At 42.3% G+C, this 24,443-nt stretch overlaps 1 protein-coding gene across 3 annotated transcripts in view; it reads right to left on the bottom strand.

The window, feature by feature from the left end:
- Positions 1-476: 476 nt before the first annotated feature.
- LOC117462534 (protein unc-13 homolog A-like) overlaps positions 477-24,443 on the bottom strand; it is a 43,869-nt gene continuing 19,902 nt past the window's right edge. Inside the window, exons 11-42 of one of the 3 annotated variants that reach the window (XM_034104804.1) lie at positions 24,331-24,433; positions 22,357-22,400; positions 21,105-21,183; positions 20,698-20,712; positions 20,523-20,597; positions 20,197-20,416; positions 18,927-19,154; positions 18,564-18,705; positions 18,212-18,381; positions 17,918-18,033; positions 17,167-17,330; positions 16,823-16,976; positions 15,809-15,877; positions 15,489-15,578; positions 15,092-15,226; positions 14,826-14,953; positions 13,637-13,722; positions 13,385-13,511; positions 13,199-13,295; positions 11,688-11,831; positions 11,516-11,593; positions 10,443-10,520; positions 10,271-10,359; positions 10,011-10,154; positions 9,446-9,569; positions 8,800-8,856; positions 8,619-8,699; positions 7,528-7,675; positions 5,230-5,286; positions 4,265-4,351; positions 4,022-4,178; positions 477-3,330 (exon numbers count right to left, since the gene is read on the bottom strand). In XM_034104804.1, the coding sequence (XP_033960695.1) occupies positions 3,042-3,330; positions 4,022-4,178; positions 4,265-4,351; positions 5,230-5,286; positions 7,528-7,675; positions 8,619-8,699; positions 8,800-8,856; positions 9,446-9,569; positions 10,011-10,154; positions 10,271-10,359; positions 10,443-10,520; positions 11,516-11,593; positions 11,688-11,831; positions 13,199-13,295; positions 13,385-13,511; positions 13,637-13,722; positions 14,826-14,953; positions 15,092-15,226; positions 15,489-15,578; positions 15,809-15,877; positions 16,823-16,976; positions 17,167-17,330; positions 17,918-18,033; positions 18,212-18,381; positions 18,564-18,705; positions 18,927-19,154; positions 20,197-20,416; positions 20,523-20,597; positions 20,698-20,712; positions 21,105-21,183; positions 22,357-22,400; positions 24,331-24,433 (3,775 nt within the window). In that variant the 3' untranslated portion in view covers positions 477-3,041. Of the gene's footprint in view, positions 3,331-4,021; positions 4,179-4,264; positions 4,352-5,229; positions 5,287-7,527; positions 7,676-8,618; positions 8,700-8,799; positions 8,857-9,445; positions 9,570-10,010; positions 10,155-10,270; positions 10,360-10,442; positions 10,521-11,515; positions 11,594-11,687; positions 11,832-13,198; positions 13,296-13,384; positions 13,512-13,636; positions 13,723-14,825; positions 14,954-15,091; positions 15,227-15,488; positions 15,579-15,808; positions 15,878-16,822; positions 16,977-17,166; positions 17,331-17,917; positions 18,034-18,211; positions 18,382-18,563; positions 18,706-18,926; positions 19,155-20,196; positions 20,417-20,522; positions 20,598-20,697; positions 20,713-21,104; positions 21,184-22,356; positions 22,401-22,912; positions 22,956-24,330; positions 24,434-24,443 lie in introns of those variants that run through there. The other 2 variants (XM_071206278.1, XM_071206279.1) reach the window with 2 other exon arrangements.

Here is a 24,443-nt window from a genome sequence, read left to right as displayed (position 1 = left end):
TACCTATATTTAGTATTGATGATACTCAACTTTCCTTTTAAGAAAGCAGAGAAGGAGCTCTTCTCAGTTTCACAGACTGTTGGCAGTCTACGGCTGGTTAACTCTCACATTCAGACACACCTGTTTTTATTGGATTTACTATTTTAAATAAACATTTTAAGAAAATCATGCTATTTTTCCTCTCTCTTCCTGCTCTAAAACTTAGATTGTATTAAGAGCTTCCTCATCATGTGACAGTAAATTCAAAACAATGCCTAATGGTTTACTTGATAGGTAGGACATGCCTTTATTAGATTTTTAGTGCTTTTGTATTTATTTGCCTAAAAAATGTATGATTCAGCTCTTTCATCTAAAAAAAGACATGTGCTGGTTATGATGTCATCAAATGCTCTAAACTTTTTAATTTAAATGTGGCTGGTTTTCCCATTGTCCTGTTCACTGGCAAGCTCCTTGCTGAAGGTAATAAAAAGCAGATGTATAGATTGTGACACAAATGTCCTTTTATTAGGAAGCAGATCACAATCAGGTTGCATTCCAGTTCCTCCTCGTCCTCATTAAAGAACAATCAGTAATGATAAGAAACAAATTAGAAACATCCTTTAGTAGAAAATTCTCTCATGCGAGTTCTGTGTTCACACATATTGGTTACGGATGACGTATTCACAAGCCTTTTGGAAAAACAAAAAAACATTGATGAATTATCATTACATAGCTTTGAAAAAAGGGAAAATAATTCACATCAGAGACGCGTGCTGGCACGATAAAGTTTCCCATCATGCAATGGATTCTATATTCACAGGGTGGGCGTCATTGGTCTCCACAGAGTTGTGTCGGCGTGCATGCATGCATGTGTGTCATCTTACATGTGCCCTTTTGTGCTTGAGCAGAGATTGGTGTTTAGATGTGTGTGTAGTCAGTGCACGAGTGTGTGTGCAGTGTTCATACATACATGGAGCAGGCAACCAACGAGCCCCAAACTGGATAATGGCTCATGTTATTTTTCATACTTTTCTAACGTGAAATGTAGAGTTTAGTCTTGAGCCTTGGGATTACTTAATCAACTCATTAAAAACAATGTAACTGCACTGCGTGTTAAATGGGACGGAAAGCTTATTTCAAAAGCCGATTCTCCTAAAAATACCAATTTATTTAAGTGGAATTTGAACGCCTAATTTGAAGGCATGAGTTGCTGTCCCAGTGCTATTCGTGGTTTTGGATTGAAATGTCCCTCAGATCATAGAAAGAAGGCTTAGCTGAGGATAAGTGACATTCAGAAGCTTTGTTTTTGGTAGAAATAAACAGTATTCAGTAAAGACAACATGTGACAGGCCAGCACTGACCTCATTAAGTAGGTCATCAGAACCTCTGAGTGTTGCTCACCTTTATGCAGTTAAAGGGAACAGATTTATTGATGCACATGACAAGACTGAAACCAACACAACATAGATGCTTGGCGGTGACTCCGATGGCTTCGTTCTTTGAAAAAATACATGAGCTCTGGTTCGTGCAAATTTGGTCCTAAAGGCAAATAGGAATTCAAGGACAAAACACGTTCCCTTATTTAAAAAGTGACAAATATCTTACACACTTCCACCGGGAATGGGAATTTTATGATTCCCTGAATAAAGGTAGATAGAATAAAGAAGAATCATACGTTTTCCATTCCTTGGATCTGGATATTGCAGTTGGTGCTCCTGTATTTATACTGACAGCGCATACATTAAGGGTGTCTATACAATATATTGCTCACAATCTCAGAGCCCATTTACCCCCCCCCCCACACACACACACACACAAACGATAACAAAAGAAACAGGGGGTTTGCTCTTCGTAAAAAGAACATAGGAACAAACCACTATTGCCTTAAAGAGATGAGTTTGGTGTGCAGGTGATCGGGAGCCGTGTCCTTCAGCATCGCGTCCTCTGGGCTTCTCCTCAGTGTCCTTCATGAAAGACAATCGCAGAGAGTGGTATTGTTTATGTAGACGGGTGGGCACGTGGGGAAGCCTCCTGCTCTTTTTATCAACTGAATCTTTGAAAGGATGCGTAAAGTGACCCCCCGTCCGCTGATCATCCTGTAGCCCTTTTTGGAGTAAATGTGCACTCTAGGGGTGTGGATGTGTTCGACCCTGGGGTATTGCTCCGTTTATCATGATGTGAAGAAAGATTTTTTTGTATATATAAACTTTGTGGCCACAACCTTCATCTCTACACATCATCATAAGTTTCTCCATGATCATGACGGTTAGTTGGGTTATAAAACCTTATGACTAGGGATATATATGTATGCACCATGCTCACACAGGTAAGATATTGTAGGCACCCATCTTTTATGTTGGGGGGGGATACAGCAACGTGAATCACAGTGTTCCTGGGTTCAACATGCAGGACATTACAGGACAGACTAGAAGTGACGTTGCCCCCCTGGATGCTGATCTAAGGTCAGTGTTTTCTCTCTAGTTTTCATTTTGGAGCAAAAGGGTGCCGATCTTAGATCTGTGCCTGACCTCCGACCTACACAACACATCACACCGTGGGAAAATTACGGGGGGGGGGGGGGGGGAGACTGACAGACTTGAAGAACGACACACAGTCAGGCAGGCAAGCGGACGGACAAACAGAGCTAGACAAGAACCGCTCTCTGAAGACAAAGAGAAGCAAAAGTGCAAAGTGGTCGTCCTCGATCTATCAACAAGGTTCAGTCGTGGCTCTGCGTTGCATTATATCACATCTAAATGTACAGCGTATAAAAGGTGTGATGCGTTCTGGGAGAGATTGAGTGACAAGTGCTTTCTAATGTGAGCCTAAACTGAAGTGGAAAAATGTATTATGAATAATTATAAACATATTCCTCCATGTTTTGCATTGATAACATTGCAATGTAAATGTTGCATAATGTATGCAGATATATGTACAATAGAGCATGTGTGCGCTTGTGAATTGCACATGGTTGTCTATCTATGCAGGTGTGACTTCTATATGTGTGCATAATGCTATGTCTCTGGGTTGTTGTGCACACGCATGTCTTTGCTCCCCCCCCCTCAGCTGCGACCCTCCTCCGCTGAGCGCTGGTCCGACTTGAGCTTGACGAACTCCTTGGCCACCTCGTCGTTGTTGCGCTGAGAGAGGATGCGCAGCACGGTGAGGCCCGTCTCGTCCATGTGGACGCGGCGGCCCAGCGGCATCCAGAGCGTCACGCTGCCCTTGCTGGCGATGTCCTTCAGCTGCACCACGGACATGCCCACCGTGCGGTCCTCTCGGGCGAAGCAGTAGTCCTTCACACACACCTGCAGCTCGTAGCTCTCCGGACCCACCTCCGTGCCCAACGCGCTGAAACAACACACAGTCATATCCTTGTTTTACTACACGACCGTCTGCATTTTACTAACACTCAAGAATTAACAAACTCTTCCGGGTCATACGAGTCAACCAAAATAGCACACACCCTGTAGTTTTAATAACCTGCTACATTTGGAACCCAACTGATGTCCTTATCATACACTTTGACCCAACCCTGCACTAAGGCAAAACAAACGTACCCTAATCTATAAATGGAAGAATGGTAGACCCAGGAGAGAGAATCTAAAGGTCAAACATGACTCTGAGGGTGTGATGTTTAGTGGTGTGTCTAAATATGTGTACACGTAAGCACATAGGAGAATCTAAGTAGATACATGTGTATACGCAGGTGTGTGTGTGTGTCTGCTATTATACAAAAAAACTAAGAAAAAACTAAAAACAAAATTAAAAAAAGTTATGGAGTACATTGCCTGAGACTATTAACTCATAAATGATACACATGTTGTTTTTATCTCGTCTTCACTGTATTCTTTATTTTGTCTATTTATAGTAAGAGGGTTAAGTTAATATGCTCTGTTGCATTTTTACTAAGTTATTTAGAGGAACCTGATGGATGTTAAATGGACACAGAAGTTGCTTTTTTCCCACTACTTACTGCAGTGCCGTATAGTATATAGTATACAGTATATATAATTCATAGAGCAGACGGGATGATACTCACTACTGAAAGCTCTCAATGAACTTGGGGGACCAGGCGTTGTTTTTGGACTTGGTGGCAAACTTCCTCTTCTTGTCGCTGAGGTGAGGGCCGATGATGTAGACCTCCACGAAGGGCCTGAAGCCCTGAGCCTTCCACTTCAGGTCGTTGGCAGCCACCACTGGAGGGACAGACAGGGGTTAAGGTAAAGAAGCAATGTAGGAGAATACAAGGACATTTGCACAGCGATGCAGTCTTTGTTTCTACCTTTGATGCCGATCTTGTGCTCTCCATTCGGCTGGGGTAAAATGTCCACGCACATGATGACCTCACCCACAGCATCCACTCCAGATGCTGTAAAGACATGCTCAGTGATTACTCTTATTTATATAATGACTTCGTGTGCCATATATTCCACAATAACCAGTGTGTCTGCAGTCTAACATGTAGCACAGCTGATACTGTAGTTATGACTCGAGGAATTGGGATGCGTCAGCAGAATGTGAACTAAATATAACACACAACACACACACACATCACACACACACACACACACCACACACACACACACACACACACACACACACATCACACACCACACCAACACACACACACATCACCACACACACACACACACACACACACACACACACACACACACAACACACACACCATACACACACACACACACACACACACACACACACACACACACACACACACACACACACACACACACACACACACACACTATCATTACTTTGTCTTTTAAAGGCAGCTCTTGTGCCAGTTCGACCGCTAAGCAAATGGCAAACTGTAACGCAGTAATGGTAATTTGTCTTATTCACAGGGAAAGAAAAAGATAAATAAGCACCACCAAAAGCTAAAGTCCTTTTCATCAGCTGACAGTCTCTGCCCAACACGGTCTTCTGTTCACTGCGTCTTAACTTCAAACCATCACCAGCTCACCTGATTTGGTCAATATCGTGCTGTGTGCATTCTTCATATATAACATGCTCCATCTCCCACAGACAGTTCTTAATGCCTTTTCTCAATCAGCTGATAAATAGGAGTTCAACCTGGAAAGTAAAACCCAGACATAGCGTGCCGAGGGGCTAACGCTGCTCCGGTTATCTTTGCCCTCTGACAGTTTGCCCCCTCAGATGTCTGAGCTGCTGCAGGTTACCGTGGGGACAAACAGCTGTGACGTCACACTGCTGGTCAACACTTACGTTTCTCTGGTGGTGTGTCTTCATTTGCCGTGCACCTGAGCCCTTTCCCTCCGTGGACTGAGAGGAGGCAGAGGGAATAAAGCATTAGAGGATGAAAATGCTCATAAGTACAACATGTGGGAAAGCATTCTTTATATACAATACAATACAATACAACTTTATTTATAAAGCACTTTAAACCTCCAGACCAAAGTGCTGTACAGGCAAATAAAACCAGCTCAGCTCACACACCATAAAACAAGTACAAGTAAAAACAAAAAACAATTAAAAAACAATTTAAATGCAAAAAAGCAACACTCTAAAAGAATGTTGAAACGCCAAATGTTAAAACGCTAGGAGAAGAGGTGGGTTTTAAGAAGCGATTTAAAAGCAGGCAGTGTGGAGGCCCTGTCTGATTCCAGGGCAGAGCGTTCCACAGTTTGGGAGCCGCGACAGAGAAGCAGCGGTCCCCTCTGAGCTTTGACCTGGTTTTAGGCACCTTCAGGAGCAGTTTGGTCCGCTGACCTGAGAGGGCGGCTCGGCGTGTAATGCTGTAGCAGTCTCAGCAAGTTTTATGGTGGGGTCATGCCATTTAGGGATTTAAAAGTGAAATAAAAGATTTTAAAATGGAATCCTAAAATATAAATTGGCAGCCAGTGGAGAGAAGCTAAAACAGGGGAAATGTGGTCAACTTCCGTGTGCCAGTTAGGAGCCTTGCTGCAGCATTTGCACCCGCTGCAGTCGTGCGAGCGAGGACCCACTGACCCCCATGTAGAGAGAGTTACAGTAGTCCAGCCGGGTGGTGACAAAGGCATGGACTACTGTCTCAAACTGCTGTCTGGGAGAGAAAAGGTTTTACTTTGGCTAGCTGCCTCAGGTGATAAAAGCTCGTTTTTACCACCGACTTAATCTGACTCTCAAGTTGAGTTCACGGTCCATTTAATACCAAGGTTCGTAACGGTGGGCTTGGTGTACTGATGCAAGGAACCCAGGTCTACAGAAGTGGTGTCAGTGGTGCTACCAAAAACCATTACTTCTGTTTTTCCTTCATTTAGTTTAAGGAAATTGCACGCCATCCAGGCCTTTATGTCCTCTAGGCACTTTAGCAGTGGGCTAATTAGGTAACCCTCCTTCTTTGTTAGAGGGACGTAAATCTGGCTATCGTCAGCATAGCAGTGGAATGCGATGCCGTGCTTTCTAAAAATGGACCCAAGAGGGAGCAAATAGAGGGAGAATAGCAGGGGGCCTAATACTGAGCCCTGTGGGACCCCATACAGGAGTGGAGCAGAGGATGACTCAGAGTCACCAAGGCTGACAGAGAAGGTTCTGTCCTTCAAATATGACCTGAACCATTCCAGGGCTTTTCCCTCAATGCCCACCCACTTCTCCAAGCGGGAGATCAGGATGTCATGGTCGACTGTATCGAAAGCAGCAGTCAGGTCAATAAGCAGGAGCACAACGCAGTCCCCAGAGTCAGTAGATACGAGGATGTCATTAAAGACTCTTAAAAGCGCTGTTTCAGTGCTGTGCATAGTTTTAAAACCGGATTGGAAAACCTCCAGTATGTTGTTCTCTTCCAGAAAAAAGATCCAGGATCCAGGATCTTTGACATAAAAGGCATTTTGGAAATGGGCCTAAAATTAGCCAGAACTGTGGGATCCAGACTGGGTTTTTTAATACGAGGTTGCACTACTGCATGCTTCAGGTTTTCGGGGACCTTCCCTGAGAGCAGGCTGCTGTTTAAAACTGCCAGCACAGATGGTCCAACAGTGGGGAAGACCTCTTTAAAAAGTCAAGGCGCGACAGGGTCATTTGGAGAACCAGAGGGCTTTAACTTGGAGACAATCTCCTGTACAAAAGACAGAGCTACATGCTCAAACTGATTAAAGACAGCAGAACACGGTGCAGGAACTGATAAAATATATATATACTGCAAATGAAAGTGTTGTGCTGAGCAAGACATTTAAAGTATTTATTATTCCTGTTTTCTGATAATCATGATTTCAATAGTGTGTAGTGTGCGTTGGTGTTGCTACTGTAATTCACTAAAGCAATGAGCAAAACATTTTCTTCCAACACTGTAGGCAAGTTATTCTATTAAACTCACAGTCCAGTTTTGATTCCATAAGCCGTAGTAAGTAAGGAAAAGAAGTGGAGATCTTTGAGTCACCAAAGAATTTGTGTAAAACGCTTCTTTGTGACAGTGTGTGTGTGTGTGTGTGTGTGTGTGTGTGTGTGTGTGTGTGTGTGTGTGTGTGGTGTGTGTGTGTGTGTGTGTGTGTGTGTGTGTGTGTGTGTTGTTTCTACTTGAGGTCGTACCCTGAGCGCTCTGCGAGAGGACAAACTTCCTGATGAGCTTGTCTGTTGCCTGGGTGTACAGAGACAAGGCGTAGCGCAGAGACTGCAGGTCTGGACTCTTCTCCAAGAACGTCTTCTTCAGGCCCACACCACCAGCGTGGAAGTATTGCTGTAACAGATGAGACAACACACGCGTGTTGTAGAGAGCCAGAAAGACACACAGAGGCTAAAACTCAGAGTTTCAGACCTGGAGCTACGGAGACAAGGTGGTGTAAAGCAGGTTTGGCAACTCAAACACCTCTTAGCTAAATGATGTTGAAAATAACATTGTCTTATTTCTTATTTTATTTATTTATATTAATATACGGCACATGTCCCATTAGGTCAGATAAACGTGTTAAAGAATGACTAAAGTAAAAAAAAGGACCAGTACGTAGGATTAAGAAGATTTGTTTTAGCAGAAATTAAATTACATTGTTTGTATTAGTGTATGATCACCTTAAACTCAGAATCATTTGTTTCGATAAGCTGAGACTGAGCTCTTTATCTCTACAAAGGGTTCTCTTCTTTACGCCCACCATTTTTCTACAGTAGCCAATAACAAATAAACCCTCCACGGGCTCTCGAGAGGGCCTGTTATGACTTTATACGAGGGGATAAGTCAAGTGAGGACGTGCCATTTCCCCCAAGCAACCAGTGGAGTCCGCCCCCTGCGGGATACAATAAGAATGCAGGTTTAAGGGACCCAAGCACTGGCTTGTGAGGGTCGAGGCTGAGCATTCATTTGGTGACCTTACCGCGAGATGCCACTAATTCCAACACACTGGACATTTAAAGCTTTCAGTTGAACCCCATTGTTTGGTTTAAGAGCATCCCTTTTTTCATTCTCTTGAACACAGGTCAACTGCAGGTCTCCCTTGAAAAAGAGATCATTGATCTCAATGGGATTTTACCTGGATAAATAAAGGTTTAGAATTTAATTGAACACAGAATATGACATACTCTGTTATTTTAGTATTTCTTCATGTTAAGCAAACACAAAATGTTGTTTAAAATAAGAATCCAGCACCAACTCCTTGGCTGCTGTGTTTGTGGGACACAGCGTACTCTACCTTAATAGTGTCCAGAGCCAGCTCGATCACTGCACACTGTTTAGGACTGAGAGCTTTGGCCTCCTCTCGTCCCATGTGCTCCTGCAGGACAGATCAAACAGGGCTCAGTCTTTTGCTTGACTAAAATGTAGTAGATATTCTTAGTACATTTGCTTTGTTTGCAGCGTTCTGTTTTCATCACCTTGAGTTTGGAAAGCTGACCCAGCTCCTTAGCAGCGTTGAAGATCATCTGAGTGCCCTGTGGTTGAGAGACGGACAGACAGGTGAGTGAAGAAACCTAAAAGGTGGTGTTTTAGAGATGTGCAGTTGAGTGAGCGGTGAGTTCAAGAGGTTTAGTGAGGACAGACAGCTGCAGAAACAAGAGTTTGAAGAGTGAGGTGGAATAGGGTCAAACTACAAAGTTAACTAATCTATCTATATTTTCAATAAACATTCAGAATAAAAAAAAAACGTCATCTTGAAAGACAATGTAGGTTTTAGTGCCATGGTGTGGAATCAGACAATATCGTAGAGACTCATGGGGTCGTTATGCCTCTGGTGATGTGTGCTGCCATTTCAATTCAGGTTTGATGCACTGCTATCCGCAGAGAAGGAGCACTTAAGACTGCGGAGGGTGGTGTTAAGACTCCTGCTAAAACACAGTGTTTCTTCATGCTAACAGAGGGCAACATACACATACTTACAACGACCTAAGAAAGGAAGGAAGGGAGAAAGAATGGTGTTAATGGCAGGAGCGATGGGTACATTAAAATGGAACAAAGCAATGAAAAGCATGGAAATCCAGAAGAAGAAAAAGGTGAAAAAAGAAGAGTGGATGTCTTACACACCGTCGTGTCAGTGAGAGTTGGAAGCACAATTGTTTTTTCCATTGTGTTCATCACCAGCTTCCAAAGCTCCTTCAGCACTCTCTTCAGGACGGTCTTCTCGCAGATCTTAGCGAACAGCGACAGGCTGAAACACAGAAACACAATCTCTCAGCTGCCAGACATGAGGGCAGAGCTGACACACACATTTCCATTCGTTTTTGGAGTGTGTGTGTGTATGTTGAGGCCATGGAAACATTCACATAGTTACAGACAATAGCTCACTTGCGAGACTTGTTTAAAAAGAAAATAGTTTCAGTATCTAAAACACTTTTTTTCAGTTGCTGAGTTGGAGAAAATCATTTTATCTTCTTCAAATCCTTTGATCATTTATCAAAAGATTGAATGCTGTCTTTGTAACAAAATGGCATTCAATACATTCTTGTAACCATTCAAGAACTGGGTTTTAAAAGGTTTAAGTCATTATCTCCATGGAAATGTGATATTATTTGAAGAATCCTTTATTAACTGAGACACATTCAGCTCAATTCTTCAGCCGTATTGATTTTTAATGTCCAGCCGCACTTACTTGATGTCCAGGAAGTCCATGATGGGCTGCAGGACGTTGTCGGCATCCTGAACCACGCTGCCATTGGCCGGGACCGTCTGACCTTTGACCTGGGCGAGGATATCTCCCATCTGCCTGACGTTGTCCTCGATCTGGGGCTGGAAACTGCATCACCAAACAACAACAACAACAACAACAACAACAACAACAACATGTAAACAGACTGTGAAATCAGCAGGAGAAAGTGGCCCAGCATCTCTCAGTTGGGATCACACACACACCTGACAGCAAAGATGCGGCTGAGGTCGTCCATGACGCTGTTCAGTTTGTTCTGCAGCTCCTTGAGGAAGTCACTAGCTTCTAAATTGAGCTGGAAAAAGACAAATGGGAGGATTACAAGAGCCATATCATAGAAACACAATCCCAACAATAAGAGCGTGTATGGAAACTCACATCTTTGCCCCCCATGGCCTCAAACATCTTCTCCAACTGAACTCTGAGCTGCTGGATGTTATTGATGATGATACACGGCTGAGGGGAGAAAGAGAACAGTCATTACGATCACATTTCACTCTCCCTTCCTCTGTCTGCTCCCCGCGTTTTATTGTAATCAATCAGGGTTAGTCCTCCTAACTTTTTTTATCGCCTTGGTGATGCAGAGCAGGAGATATCAGTAAGTACTCCTCCTGGGGGATCCTCGTCCCTCTGGGAGAGCTGCCCACTTTCCCCGAGGTTACACCACATTCAGCGAGTTACTCAACTCTAATTCACTTGGAAACACTGCAACCTGGGAATGGCTCTAACACTGAAGAGCAGTTTACGGTGCTAAAACCATCCTGACCACATACACCAATGCGCTCTATTGATGGAGCTTAAATCAGTCACAGGCAGCTATTTATTCCACTCTCACAAATATCCATCTGTTACTGTGTTGTGCCAAACTTTCTACACACCGTCATCGAATTAAAGAAAATATAAAGATTTTAGTTAGGAGATCCATTTAAAAAACGTACATATGCTATTAAAATGTGCAAATCTGCATACATTTCTGACGTATAAATCTGATTATAGGAGCATTTAGGATTATATATATTTTGTATCCCTCTATAAATCAGAAAATAGTGTTAAAGCCACATGAAATTCATTGTTGCCATGTTCCTAGGAATCAAACCATATGAATCTGGCTACGATTGCCTGCAGAATATAGACAGGAATCAAATGTGCTAAATAAGGATAAGTATGAGAAAAACAAGCCTTTTAAAGCCCTTTAAAATTCAAACCAATTTAACATACACTTCATATTTTTGACTAATAGATATCACCATGAAACTTCCCCAGTTCATTTATAACAATAAGAGTATTGCATTACACGTCTTCTGAAATGTTATGTTTAATTGAGCACATGAGACATGATCTAATTCCAACTTCTTTTAGGTTGACAAAAAGCCCCACATGTCAACATTTAACATTGCATGAACTGTGTTTCTTGCCTGTACACCTTGCCTTACAACATCTCTAACACCTACCACTTTCTCCTTTTTGACATGATTGTGAAAGTCCTTTTCGATGATGTCAGCATAAGACAGCAGGACATTGCCAATGGTCTAAGAAAAGGACACAACATAATGGCATGAGGGCAAACTTACAGTGAAGAAAATACTCAGACATTCTGTGAGAGTGTGAACAGGTGAAAGTCACCTTGGCGAATCTCTTCATGTAGTTGCCAACAATCTGAGGGTCGGGACACTCCAGCTTGCGAATGATTTCAAAACTCTGATTGAGCTGAGAGAACACGTCCACCACCGAGCAGGAGAACAAAGCGTGCTCCGATGTGACCTGGAACTGCAGAGGGGGGGGGGGGGGGGGGTTAGGAGCTGTTATGTGGTGCTGATGCTGCAAGTGATCTGAGCACGTCTAACACTGGAGGTAAGGGGGTTGAATTCCCCTGAGGGACACCCGCGGGAGAGGATCAGACAATGAAGCTGACCCCCGTGATCAAAAGATTTGTGAGGTGATTTTCTCTGAAAGCAATGGAGGTGATCACAGGGTTATGATGAGGAGCAGGGCCCTCATTAACAGGCGGCCATTAGTGAATAGTGTTATGGTATGTGAAGTGGCTGGGGGACCGCTGTTTTTCCGCTGACACAGGAATGCAGAAGCTGCCTCTGGCGACAGTAATTGGACCCAAAGGAGTGCTGACATATGAGCTGAGAGAATCTTCAGCTGCTCGCATCGACCTTCTTGCTGTGTGGATATGTAGAGGCAATGAGACCCAGTGTGGAGCATCTGCATTTCTCCGCAGTAAAGTTTTTTTTTTCCATTTGCCTTTGGTATCGAGTCATTATTGATTGCCTTGAGGCCTTCAAGCCGCTCTTCTCAGCCTTGAATGTGCTGAGTCGGGAGAGATGGTGCAGTCTGCCTGAATTTTCGTGAGAAATGCATGAATACATTTTTTGGGGGGATGCTGCAGGTAGGAGGGTCAAGTTTAGGCTCCAATACCGTATTTTCTTACCGTCTCAGCAGAATTTCATTGTTGAATTTAAGTCAAACATTAGTTTCGCATGACGAGGTGTTTCTTTCCTCTAAAAAAAATCTCTTTTCACTTCATTTTTTGGGTGGGCGGCAGTAGCTTGGCTAAGGAAGTGAATCACTCTAACATCCCTCAATCTGCATGTCAATTGGTCGTGTGTGTGTGTGTGTGTGTATGTGTGTGTGTGTGTGTGTGTGTGATTGAGAGTGTGAGTAAAAAATAACATGTAGATTCCTCTTTCTCTGCACACTTTGATGTAAATAGCCAATATTGTTAGTTAAAGGAAAAGTTAAGACATAGGAAAGATGATCACTATGTAAGTAAGATTGATATCGCTTTCCTTCTGGTTAGTCAGATGCTGAAGCAAGCTTCATACTGTACAGATGCGTGAGTGGTATCAATCTTAGCTCTTTGAGATGAATAAAAGTGTTTCCAAAAATGTAACAGTAGCCTTTAACTAGGGATTAGGTTAGAAAACCTTAAACAGGGCATTCAAACTAACTAAAGATTTAACAATAAGGCGTTGTTGGGTGTGGTCTTGTATCTAGAGGTTGTGTTTTAAAGCACTCGCAAAATTACTAGAAACCAACTATTTATTTCTTTTGTGACAACCCCTGTTAATTGCTTATTCTAGTATGTTAGCATTTTAAATATGAAGGATGCGGATGAAAGCATTTACCCCGTCTTTTTTGTCCCTCTCCAGAGCTCCATGCAGGAAATCTCTTGACACTTCTTCGTTCTCGTCCAACCACATGACGACAAACGGTTCAAACCAGCTGCAGAGGAAGGAACGAGCAGAGGCAGCATGAGTGTCTGTGCCACGGTGTGAAAGGCAGGGTGTGGATGCTGTTTATAAGACACTTACGCTGGATACTCAGGTACGTGCTTCTGGAAAGTGTGCAGCTCTTTGCAGTACTCATTGTAGAGCCATTTCACCTTGAAGTGCAAGTTCATATAATCTGCGCTTTTACACAGGCGGTTCTTCTCATGCTCTGAGTATCAAAGAGAAAGAAAGAATTAGTCCCACGTCACCACTGTTTCTCCATATAAAGTTTATGTACTACAAACACAAACAAATGACCGTTGACCCCCCACGACAACACACACAAACACCTACCCTCCATGGCGTATTTCATATCTTGTGCAAACATATTCCACATGACCTCGGCGCTGATCTTGCCCACGTTCAGTTCCTGGGGAAACCTGTGAGGGGCAGTACTCATGCTTAAATCACCCCTCTGTATCCAGCAATGCTACTCTATTATTTAACAAGAGAACCCAGTTTTATTATGTAACTCCATTAGTGTTTCATCTGTATTTTTTATTTTAGACACTTTTATCCTCACTGACCCTCAAACCAGCCTTGAGTTTATTTAAATTCATAGAAGTATTAGATCCAAATCCAAACTAGCCCCACCCAATAAAGTGTTTGTTCTACAGGAATGACTACTCTGATGACACAGCCTTTGCCGTAAGTGCGAATTGTAAGTGCAAATATGCCTATGATTAAGTCATTGTTGATACAGTTAGAGGCTCGGTTTTTAAACATTTTGACATTCTAAGCCAGGGGTGTCCAAACTACGGCCCGGGGGCCAAATGCAGCCCGCGGACCAACTTGAATCGGCCCTCAGCAAATCAAAAAGCATAATGACTTAAGTATAATAAACGTCTGCTTGTCTTATATTGTGCTTCTTAAATATATGTTCAAATACATTACACAGTATTCATGTGTTAATAAGCCCAATTTTCTAATGAATTCAGTCCATTAAAGTTAAAAACATTTTCTAACAAATCTAAGTTGATCAGAGAAAAGCCCAACAACTTATTTTCATAACAACCTTGAAATAAACCCTTCATATTTCCTCTTTTTACAACCAATCTGAGGCTTCTGCTTTAAGGGATGAGCTGCTAACACAATGAATGAAACCCTATGGAGAGCTGTCATGGAGGCAGTTTTTTTCTAACAGCATTTTCAAGTACCAAGAATAATTTACCTACATTGGATTGATTTTTCCAACTTATAACTGAACTTATGAGGCAGTATACCTCACCTCTAGTGAGGGGCCCAGCCCTTCGTATATTTTTCTGTATGTGGCCCTCGGTGAAAAAAGTTTGGACACCCCTGTTCTAAGCTATAGTAAGTACAAGGCAGCTTTTTTGACTGATTGGCTTGTTTTCTCTTCCCTCCTCTTATTCTATTACTAAATGAATCCCCTACAGCTGCTCAAAAAGTCTTGATCTTTTTCTAAACGTGCTGTTAAAAGCATGCAAAATGTGACTAATAAGGCCGATGATATGAGACTCACTGATTAAGGCAATGAGTGTAGGAGTTTTTGTCCTCCTCTATGATGGAGACGATGAGGGTGATGAGTTTGGACCAGAAGTCCAGATTTTTGGTGCTGGGACCCTGCTCATCTGGAGGGACTGCCTTCGACTGGAGACAGAGAAGAGATTATGGATTCATAGCGTAACAAAGGCATCCATCAAGAATTTCTTGCAGTGAGAAAACACTTGGTGGTATCACTCGCCAGCACACATACACAGTATCTCTGCTTCATACACACAGACTTACAGGGTCCGTCTGATATTCCCTGTTGTAAAGGTCGTGGCAGTTGTTGAAGATGTACTCATAGGTGGAGTTGAGACAGGCTTTCACGCAGTCCTTCACCACCTGGCTCGCTCTGGGTGGACTCTGCAATTCCTGGACCTGAACACAAATGTTACACATATGGTTGAATACACACACTGATCTGAAAAAGTCAAACTAAAATGATTTAACAGCCTGACAAAGCCAAGCTGACACACCCCGTCACATGATAATAGCTTCACTTTGGAAATGTTAAGATGAGTCTCAGTTGAAGGCTCAGGGCACTTTTCAGAAAGTACTGGAAAAGTGTTCCATGTTTGTTTTTTTGAGTTTAGTGCTAATGTGAAAGGAAATAAATAATCCATCTTTCAGTCATCCTTACCTTCATCCTGAAGAATGTGATGCTGGTCAACAGATCCACTGTAGACTTGAGGTCTTGTAGTCTTTCAGGACTGCTGGCAGGGAAGTTATTCTAAAAGCACATTCAACATTATAATTATAAACATGTTCACTTAAGGATTCCCTTTCTTCAGGTAGTAAAATGAAGGGAATACATATTAGATTAGGAGTGGCCACACAAGAGCATAGACAATCTCATAGATGTGCACACAGAAACAGCATAAACAGGCAGGGATCGTAGCATCAAGAAATGAAGATACAATGTGTTTTGTATTTGTCATGAGAGAAAGAAGCAGTCAGTACCCGGTACATGGAGAGGTCGATCCTCAGGGAGTTGTGCAGCTGATCCAGCAGTTTGACAAACCTCTCCTTCTAAACAGGACAGACAAAAAAACAGAACAGACTCAGAATCCACGCCACTGCTGAAACTTGATCACTTGTTACCATTTAACTAAACAAACCCGAGGCCAAAACTGACGAGGCTCAGCTGATTGGACGTTCGGATAAGTAGGCAGCGTCACGTTAAACAGACTTTCATCTACAGCCCAGGGGGACCAAGAGGTACTCATTTGTTTTTTTAGGGACAGCAGTTCTACATTACATGACTTTGTAGTCGTTTTATTTTCTCTGCCATACAATTGTTTTTTTAAATGTAAGAATTTACTTTGTACATTTTGAGTGGTAAAGTGTGCATTCATGAGCAATAAGACATATTTCAGGGGGAGAATACAGAGTTAAAAGAATACAAATGATTGAAGATATTCATTCATAAAATAAATAAAATAAATAAAATAAATAAAATAAATAAAATAAAACTAAATAAATAAAATAAAACTAAATAAATAAAATAAAACTAAATAAATAAAACTAAATGTACAAAGTAATACCTTCACAAAACATGGCCATGAGTTCCTTTCATTTCACTTTCAAAACTCATGACTCAAAATCAACATTTCCTTTAAATCATTTGGGAAAATGGATAGGGCAGTTTGCCTTTTTGAAACTCTGCCATGAAAAGTCTTATCACTCATCATTTCCAAAATGTGCCCCAGGGATCGGCTTCCCCGAAACCTACACTGTTTCCAACATTTGGCATCTCCGCCAGCAAAGTGTATTTTCTTATTTGATGTAATAAAGAAACAAATACAAATACTTTCATCCAAACTCTTTCCACACATGAGTTTGTGCCTCTTTGACACATTCAGAAAATCCTCATTTAATTTCTAAAGTTGACCTTCTCTGTCTGAGCTCCTCCTTAAAGGTAATTGTTTCTTTAGTTATAGCTAGTATAGTGACATTTATGAAGAAGGGACTCACGCCAAAGTTTGATGCAGCAAATCTGTCCGAGGCGGAAACATTGTTGGAGGACTGGGTGGTGTGGGCGTAGTAAGCGTTGATGTTGGCAAGCAGAGTGCTCATCACTGCTGGCACTCCGGGACACATGTACTTGGAGGACAAGCAGGCGAAGTGGCTGTGGGGGGGGGGGGGGAAGTGGCAAAAAGGAAACGCTCTTTATAATCATGTATTGGAAACAAGTATAACCTATATGTATGCATTATGAAACTATATACAAATAAGTGAATAAACCAATTCTTCAGAATAAGGATTTGATCTTATGTAATTTGTAGGTTCAGATTCAGAGTAATGTTTGAGGCACGTACGTCATGGCCTGGTAGATGGACTCTACTCCGTATCTCATGGCAAACTCGTCCACGATCTCCTGCGCCGTCTCCTCAAAATACACCTTCCACGCATCGTCCCCTTTGGCGTCAGGGATCTTTACCACGCCGCCATTCTGCTCCTCCGTGGTGTACTGGAACAGATGCTGAACAAAGACAAGGGACAGGACATTTAAAAAACAAATGCACATTGTAAAAAAACAATACATCTGAAAGACAGAGAGAGAGACAGTTTTGGTATGTGTCTAAACGTTTTGTAAACTTGAACTGTCTGTCTTTACTTGTGTGGGGAGTGTTGATGATTTGCTCCCTAGTGGGAATTTAATATTGTTATTGTGTTATGTTTTTTTGGTGTTTCTTTTGCGTCTGGTACAATAAATACAAAATAACATCTAATCAGTCTGAAAAAAAGGTGAGGCTAATGCCGTTTTCCAGTTCTTCATTAAAGTCAGGGTTGTAACTCATCTCATTCTATCCTATAGTGGTGTAGATTGATCAATAATTCCTGACAATTACTAATGAAGTCAACTGTAAGGATAAACCTCATGTTGACAATATTTTATTCATATAAAAAAATCCCAATTCCCCTGGGTATTACAGCAGAAACATACATTCACAAAGTGATTAGTTGTGTTAATCTGGAAGGCAGAATTATTTGACTGTAACTCATTAACTCTAAAGGTTGCTGCTGCATAATTAATGCAAATAACCAGAACTCCTTTAGGAGACTGACCTCGTGAAGACAGGTGTACTGGACGTGGTAAGGGGACACCGTCTCCTCTCCTTTGATCTCCACACTTATGTGCATCCGGATGGCTCCTGACACGGCAGACTTATCCGTTCTCTTGTCTGTCAAATCAAAGTAAGACATACATGCTTCCTTAGTTGGCTGAACTCTGTTCCATCTACAAGAGACAAGCACTTCAATTATCTGCTCCTTGTTCTGTTATCTACGCTCCACTTGCTGCTCCTCTCATCTGTCTCTAATTCCCGGCAGTCTTTTCTCTTATCTTTCTCGAAAACTCACCTAGGTTGTACCAAACGTCCATCTCCCCGCTCAGAGTCCGCACTTCAATGATGGTTTGGCCCAGGAAGTCATCGCTCTCACGTTTGAACCTCTGTTTTACACGAGACTTGATGTCGTCATCCTCGTCCCACACACGAACCTTGATGCGGTCCGACGAGTTGTGGCATTCACTGGATGAGGCAGAATTTGTAGGGGCAAAAAGGAGGAAGTCAACAATGGCAATAAAAACATGGACAAAAAAAGTCTCTTACACAATACATTTGCTAAGATAAAACCTTGAATAAGAGCATGGCGCATTTTATGCTATTATCATAATACCTCAAATGAAATGTCAGCATTTGACTGTACTCACAAGTGGAAGTTTTCTTCCCAGACGGGGTTGAGGTTTCCGTAGATGGTCTTGGTTCTAATCTTGGTCTTCCCCACTTGAACAGTGACATAAGGATCACTGGAGCCGGTTTTGTCTTTAGCCTGCAGGCCCTGAGCACATGCCACTGGGGAAAAGACATCAAAACCATTCAACAAAAACCTATACAGTTGTCCGACTCAACATTTTTTATATATCATTGTTTTCAAAAGAAAACAACAACAACGTCACATGAAATCAATACCACAAGCAGCATGTTTTATCGCTATATCCCAAAATCGCACATTTTCCTGAATGCCCTGTATGTGTGTATGTAATGTAGCATACAGTATGACACCCTTAACTCACCCGTGATGCTGATCTTCGCTGACCATTTGGACGTCCCATCAAGCACGCTCTGCTTGATTTGTTTCATCTGTGCGCCGTGTGTTGTTTTGTCGAGGGCGAACACTTCCAGGATGAGCTCGAAGATCTCTGGTTTGTTCCTCTCTCTGATCTTCATGCGGTCCTTCAGGACCATGATGATGTTCTGGGTTCGGTCCTCCGCCCCGTGTTTGGAGCTCTTTTCTGCAGCTCCTGATGGGACAGAGGAATAAAGAGAAGGATGTAAGAACGTGTAAAATATTTTCAAGGCAATAAGGCCCATAGGCTACCAGCTTAACTCCTGTTATGCTCTAACTCAGTGCTTCTCAAAGTGTGGTCTGCGGACCACTGGTGGTCCGTGAGCGCCCCCTAGTGGTCTGTGAGTATATTGGTAAAATTTCACATTTTATATAAATTAATTAATTAAAGTTTTCCGCACTCTCGCGGGAATATCTCCGCAATGGAACGAGCTTAAGTTTCACTTTCGATTGCATGATATAGCCCAGATAAACACCTTCATCACACATGTTGCCACTTGTTTGTACCATTTTCAGGCGATTTGTAAAAAACGATGTGTTTTTGGATATTTGTGGAGTTAGGTGGTCCGCGAGTGTTTTTGTATTGGTTAAGTGGTCCTTGGTATGAAAAAGTTTGAGAAACACTGCTCTAACTAACCGATCTACTTAAAGCTGAGTGGCAAGTTAAGGCACTCGATTTTGAGATTCTTTGACATTTCTTGGCCAGGGATCAAACCCAAACCTTCCAATACTATGGTGGAAACCTTATCCACTCAACCACTGATCTGGTCAGGAAATAGTAGAAAGTCAGCGAGTGGAGGACCAACAGATGTTGTTGGCTCCAAGATCTTAAGAGACTCTTTGGAGACAGCAGAGTGATAAATTATGCATTGCATAGATTGACTCCAAAATCAGTATGGGAATTGGATAAGTCACGCCGTGTGGAGCCTGAATTACAAAAAGCAGTATGGATGCAAAGGCTATGGGTAGAAGGGAGAGAGAGGCAGGGGTATGACAGCACATTACTCAGGAGACAAATTAGAAAGGAAGAGGAAGTAAAAATGTGAGAGCGGATAGAGGACGAGAATAATGCGATGTCAATCAGGCAGAAGGATACAGAGGAGGAGCTAAAATTTGTTTGGGATTTGTGTGGATGGCTGAGTATACTGAAGTAAAACATTTGCATATGTTAAAAAGTGTGTGGTGGTGCATGTGTGCAAAGATGCTTCAGTCCTTACTCTGCAGACAGTCAGCGTTGAGCAGATCCTGGCACTTATCGTGGCATTTGACGCCGCACTCGGAGCAGCGCATGCCTTGTCGCGCTATGCCCCAGAGCAGCCCCTCGCATTCGTAGCAGTAGGTGGGGGTGGTGGCGGTCCACACCTCGAAGTTATGTGGCGTAGTGGAGGAGATGGGGTAGATCAGAGCCTGCAGAGTCTTTTTATAAACATGACTTTTCTGCAAAGGGCACAGAGGAGAGAAATGTGATAACCAGCAGCAATTAAAGTAAAAAAAACAAAACATGATGAACAGAATCGTTATGAAGATGGAGGAGGAAACCCACCAGCTCTTCATTGCCGAGGGTGGTGGAGGCCATGGCGGAGGTGATTCCTGCCTTACGAGAGTTCTGCACGAGAGACTGGAAACAAGAGGGCAAACAGAACAGTTTAAATGAACTGTAAACCTAAGATTTATAATGTATTAAGTGATTTATATATGTATTTTAAACAATCACTCACCATTGCCTGATGAATCTGGTCAGTGATGAAAAAGTGTAAAAGAAACAGAATATTTTAGAAACGTAATAAGACAAACGCTACAAGCAAATATGATGCATTGTGTGTGTTTGTGTGGTCCACCCTAACATAGATAGCAGAACAGTGTAACTACATGTACACATTGCTGTAGTTACAATAACCACCACATATATGCAAAGAAGTGAAATCCTTTTTGACGTAAGACGGGAAAAGGTACTATAGCTATAAACCTACTATAAAACAAAAGAGATAGAAATAGAGGTGTTGGTTTTAGAGGAACTGAGATTCAACTGAGGACCAATAATGTCTCCAAAAGTGATTCCAAGTCAACCTGCAATACCGGTGTGTATTATTGCTTGTTAGTGTGTGTGTCTATGACTGTGTCTCACCAGATCTCTGACAAGAGGAACGGCTTTCCTCTTGCGAAGGTCAGGCATGCTGTCAATACTGTAGAGTGCGCCTCCCATTCTGTATAAGAAATAGATGAACAATTATACATTTATATAAATATGTTCAGTAATATTTACAGTAGATAAAACAACTAAATTAAATCACGTTTTGTTACTATGAGGCAGATGTAATTATCCCTATGATTGTTTCTATTGCTCCTCCATTCAACGACTTGACTGGAGAGTTTAATTACGCAGACTGCTTCGTATCAAATAGTGGGAATGACACTCACTCACACACACACACGGTTTTAATCGCTGGGTTTCCATTTGGCTAACTTAGCACTTCTTTATTATGCAGCCTCAGTTCCACTCTGAGGTCTGCCTCATCTACAAATGACCTGCCAGCTAAGTCAGGGCAGCCCACTGCCGCTCAATACTCACTGGCCAAATGCCATGAGCGGAAGGAGGGTGTGGATCAGAATGAAATAGAAGGGAGGATTCCCGGACCAAAGGACGACATTTTAATCTAATGGGGCGGTTGGTGGCAGGTTTCCACAATGATCAGAGCATAACTTTAATTGAGTTTAATTCATTCATTCGTTTAGCCAGGCTGGAGAGGATGTGGGGAACAATTGGCAACGTACACACACACATTCTTTACATGTCTATAACATTATTCAAACCCTTTTGGAAAGAGGATGAGGAAAGTACTTTTTTGATCATAACTAGGCTACACATTTTAAAATATATTTTTGGTATTAGTTTACTTGGAAAGATAATATTATTAATAATTTGCAGGTGATGGCCATGAAGCGGAAGACAATGTTGTGGAAACCATCAAATACATTGACCCTGAAGGACACATACATAAGCTAAATAAGAATTACCCCAAAGATAGACTTTACATTAAATCAATAAAGCCAAAGATTGGCGATAAGACATTCAAACCCCAATACTGCTTCTCCTACACACTATACCTCTCCCTTTCTTTCTTTTTTGTTGGATTGTTTGTTTGTTCTAGCTGGTTTGGGTTGTGTGTCTTCTATTTCAATATTTTATTAATTTAACTTGTATAACAGTAAAACAATATGCATTAAACCCTGAAGTAATCAAATATCTGGAAGATCATGGAAATAACTTTGCAATAAAGTATTTTCTAAAAAGCGAGACACAGATGGACTGATTGACTTATATGTGATTTGTAATCTGTTTCATGTTAGAGAAAAAAGAAGTGGCAGCAGACACTCACCCGCCTTTACCAAACCACAGCGAGCTGGGGGTCTCTCCTCTGGCCTGAGGGAGTCAAAGCAGGAATGTCAGATGAAGAAAAAAGCAACCATAAAGTGACCCCTGCAGCAGTTTCTAGCATTCATATACTGTATGAATGTAGCTGCATCAATAGATTTCTGATTATGGAATTTTATATCAGACTATTCAAAATACCATCTTGTCTGTGTCTTTGCATCAGAGGTCGAAAGTGTCAGTAAAAACTAGTACAAAGAATCTGTGAGAGGCCTTCAACAATGTGTACCCTTAGGAAAAGATGCTGAAAAAAGACATGTGAGCCAAGGAGAGCATAGATGCAAACTAAAAAGAGTTATTAAATAAATGTCACCATATTGACATCATGAGATAATAAACAAGTTTTGTAACTATTCAAAAAGCTTTGCCTGAATAGAAATATCAAATTGTTGTGAAAATGAATGAGCATAGTGAAAGTGCATGTTCACAGTGAGGAGTTCAACAAGACATCTGTTCCACGCATTTCCTTCTTTCTCTCAAGCATCCAACCAGGTTGTACCTACCCGTCAGCATGCTCCAATGATGGCCGAGCAAAGTGCATGCGAGTGTCACTATGGCAATGACATGAAACTGGAAAGAAAACAAAGCGGGTTCGGCACAAACAAACTGAATAAAAGGCAAACAAAAGAAAGCCAAATGTACAAAAACGTGACGTGACACACATCAACATAAACATCAAAGCAAGTGATTAATTATCTGCACAACTGAATTCAAAGGTAATGAATAGCAACAGAATAAGTGAATAAAATATGCAAGTGAAAACTGATCAAGCAAAACTTAATGGGTAGCCTACAATTAAATCAAGCAGGTTTGTCAAGGAGTGATTTGGTGTCGTACCCAAACAAAAAAGGTTTGTGGTCTGTGAAGCTGTCGGTATTTTAATTTGAAGAAAACCAAAGGAAGCAAATCATAGAATATGAAAGACGATAAGTCTGCTTTGACAAAACACTGTCAAAATAGAACTGAGGGACTTACAGACCCTGTCTTTGCACATAAATAATGCACTGCACATTTATATTTCAAAGACCTGGTAGACACTTTTAAGCCCCGCCACACGAGGACGATAACGATAACGGACCGCAATCGTTATCAAAAAGGTCTTCCATCCACACGCAACAGGCACCAGAAACGTGTCCGTTCACACGAGACCGCTCGAAAGCGCTGGAGACGCTGTAGTACATATGCCAGGCCTGTAAGTGGCGCTGTACTCCTACCACAAAAGCAGCGAAGAAGACTTCCCGCGCATGGTTTCCATGGTTGCCCTTCTGTTTATTCTCCGCTGTGGACGCTCTCGCTCTTTTTCTCCCTCCCCGAGGCAAGCGTTTGCTCCTGCTGTAAATCTCTCCGGTTTGCCACCAGCAGATGACAAACACCCATCTCTCCGCCTCTTCCAAGGGACGAGGGGACCGTGCAGCAGAGTTTCAGTTCGATTTTTTTTCCGCCGGTCAACATGTCCGTTAAAGTTTAAATCTATATATATATATAATAAATATAAGAATACAAAACGGAGCCTCTCTCCCCCTCTTCTGAGAGCCCAGCAGCTGATCTCTGAGCAGGAGAGGTGGGCAGAGGCGGGGCTATTGCGCGTTATCAGGACATGATCGTATAGGCGTAAACACGGAGCCGTTTGCCCCCCCCAGAGCGTTTCATTTGCAGATCTACCCTCCTAGGGACCCATTATCGTTATCGTTTTCTGCGTTCCCATGTCGGCCTCGTGTGGCCGAACCGTCTATCTGATAGAGAACTGTAGCAGATACAACCGTTATCGTCCTCGTGTGGCCCGGGCTTTAGAGTCTTTTGAACTTGGGAATATCTTTTAGATTACAGGGTGGAGCTCTATCAGGCCTGCAGCTCTGGGACGGCTTGTTGTGAAGGACTGGTATTTTGAAGTGAGGGGGGGGGGGGGGGGGGGTGACCTTACCTCCCGGACCTGCTCTAAGACTTTGTTATAAATCCTTAGCCAGTTCTGTTTGGCTCTGACGGCTGGATCCACCAGCTCTTTGGGCTCCTCTATCACTGGAGGACTGAAACATA

This window comes from Pseudochaenichthys georgianus, chromosome 17 (assembly GCF_902827115.2).
Source record: "Pseudochaenichthys georgianus chromosome 17, fPseGeo1.2, whole genome shotgun sequence".
Taxonomy (NCBI): Eukaryota; Metazoa; Chordata; class Actinopteri; order Perciformes; family Channichthyidae; genus Pseudochaenichthys; species Pseudochaenichthys georgianus.
This window is presented reverse-complemented; position numbering and strand designations above follow the sequence as displayed.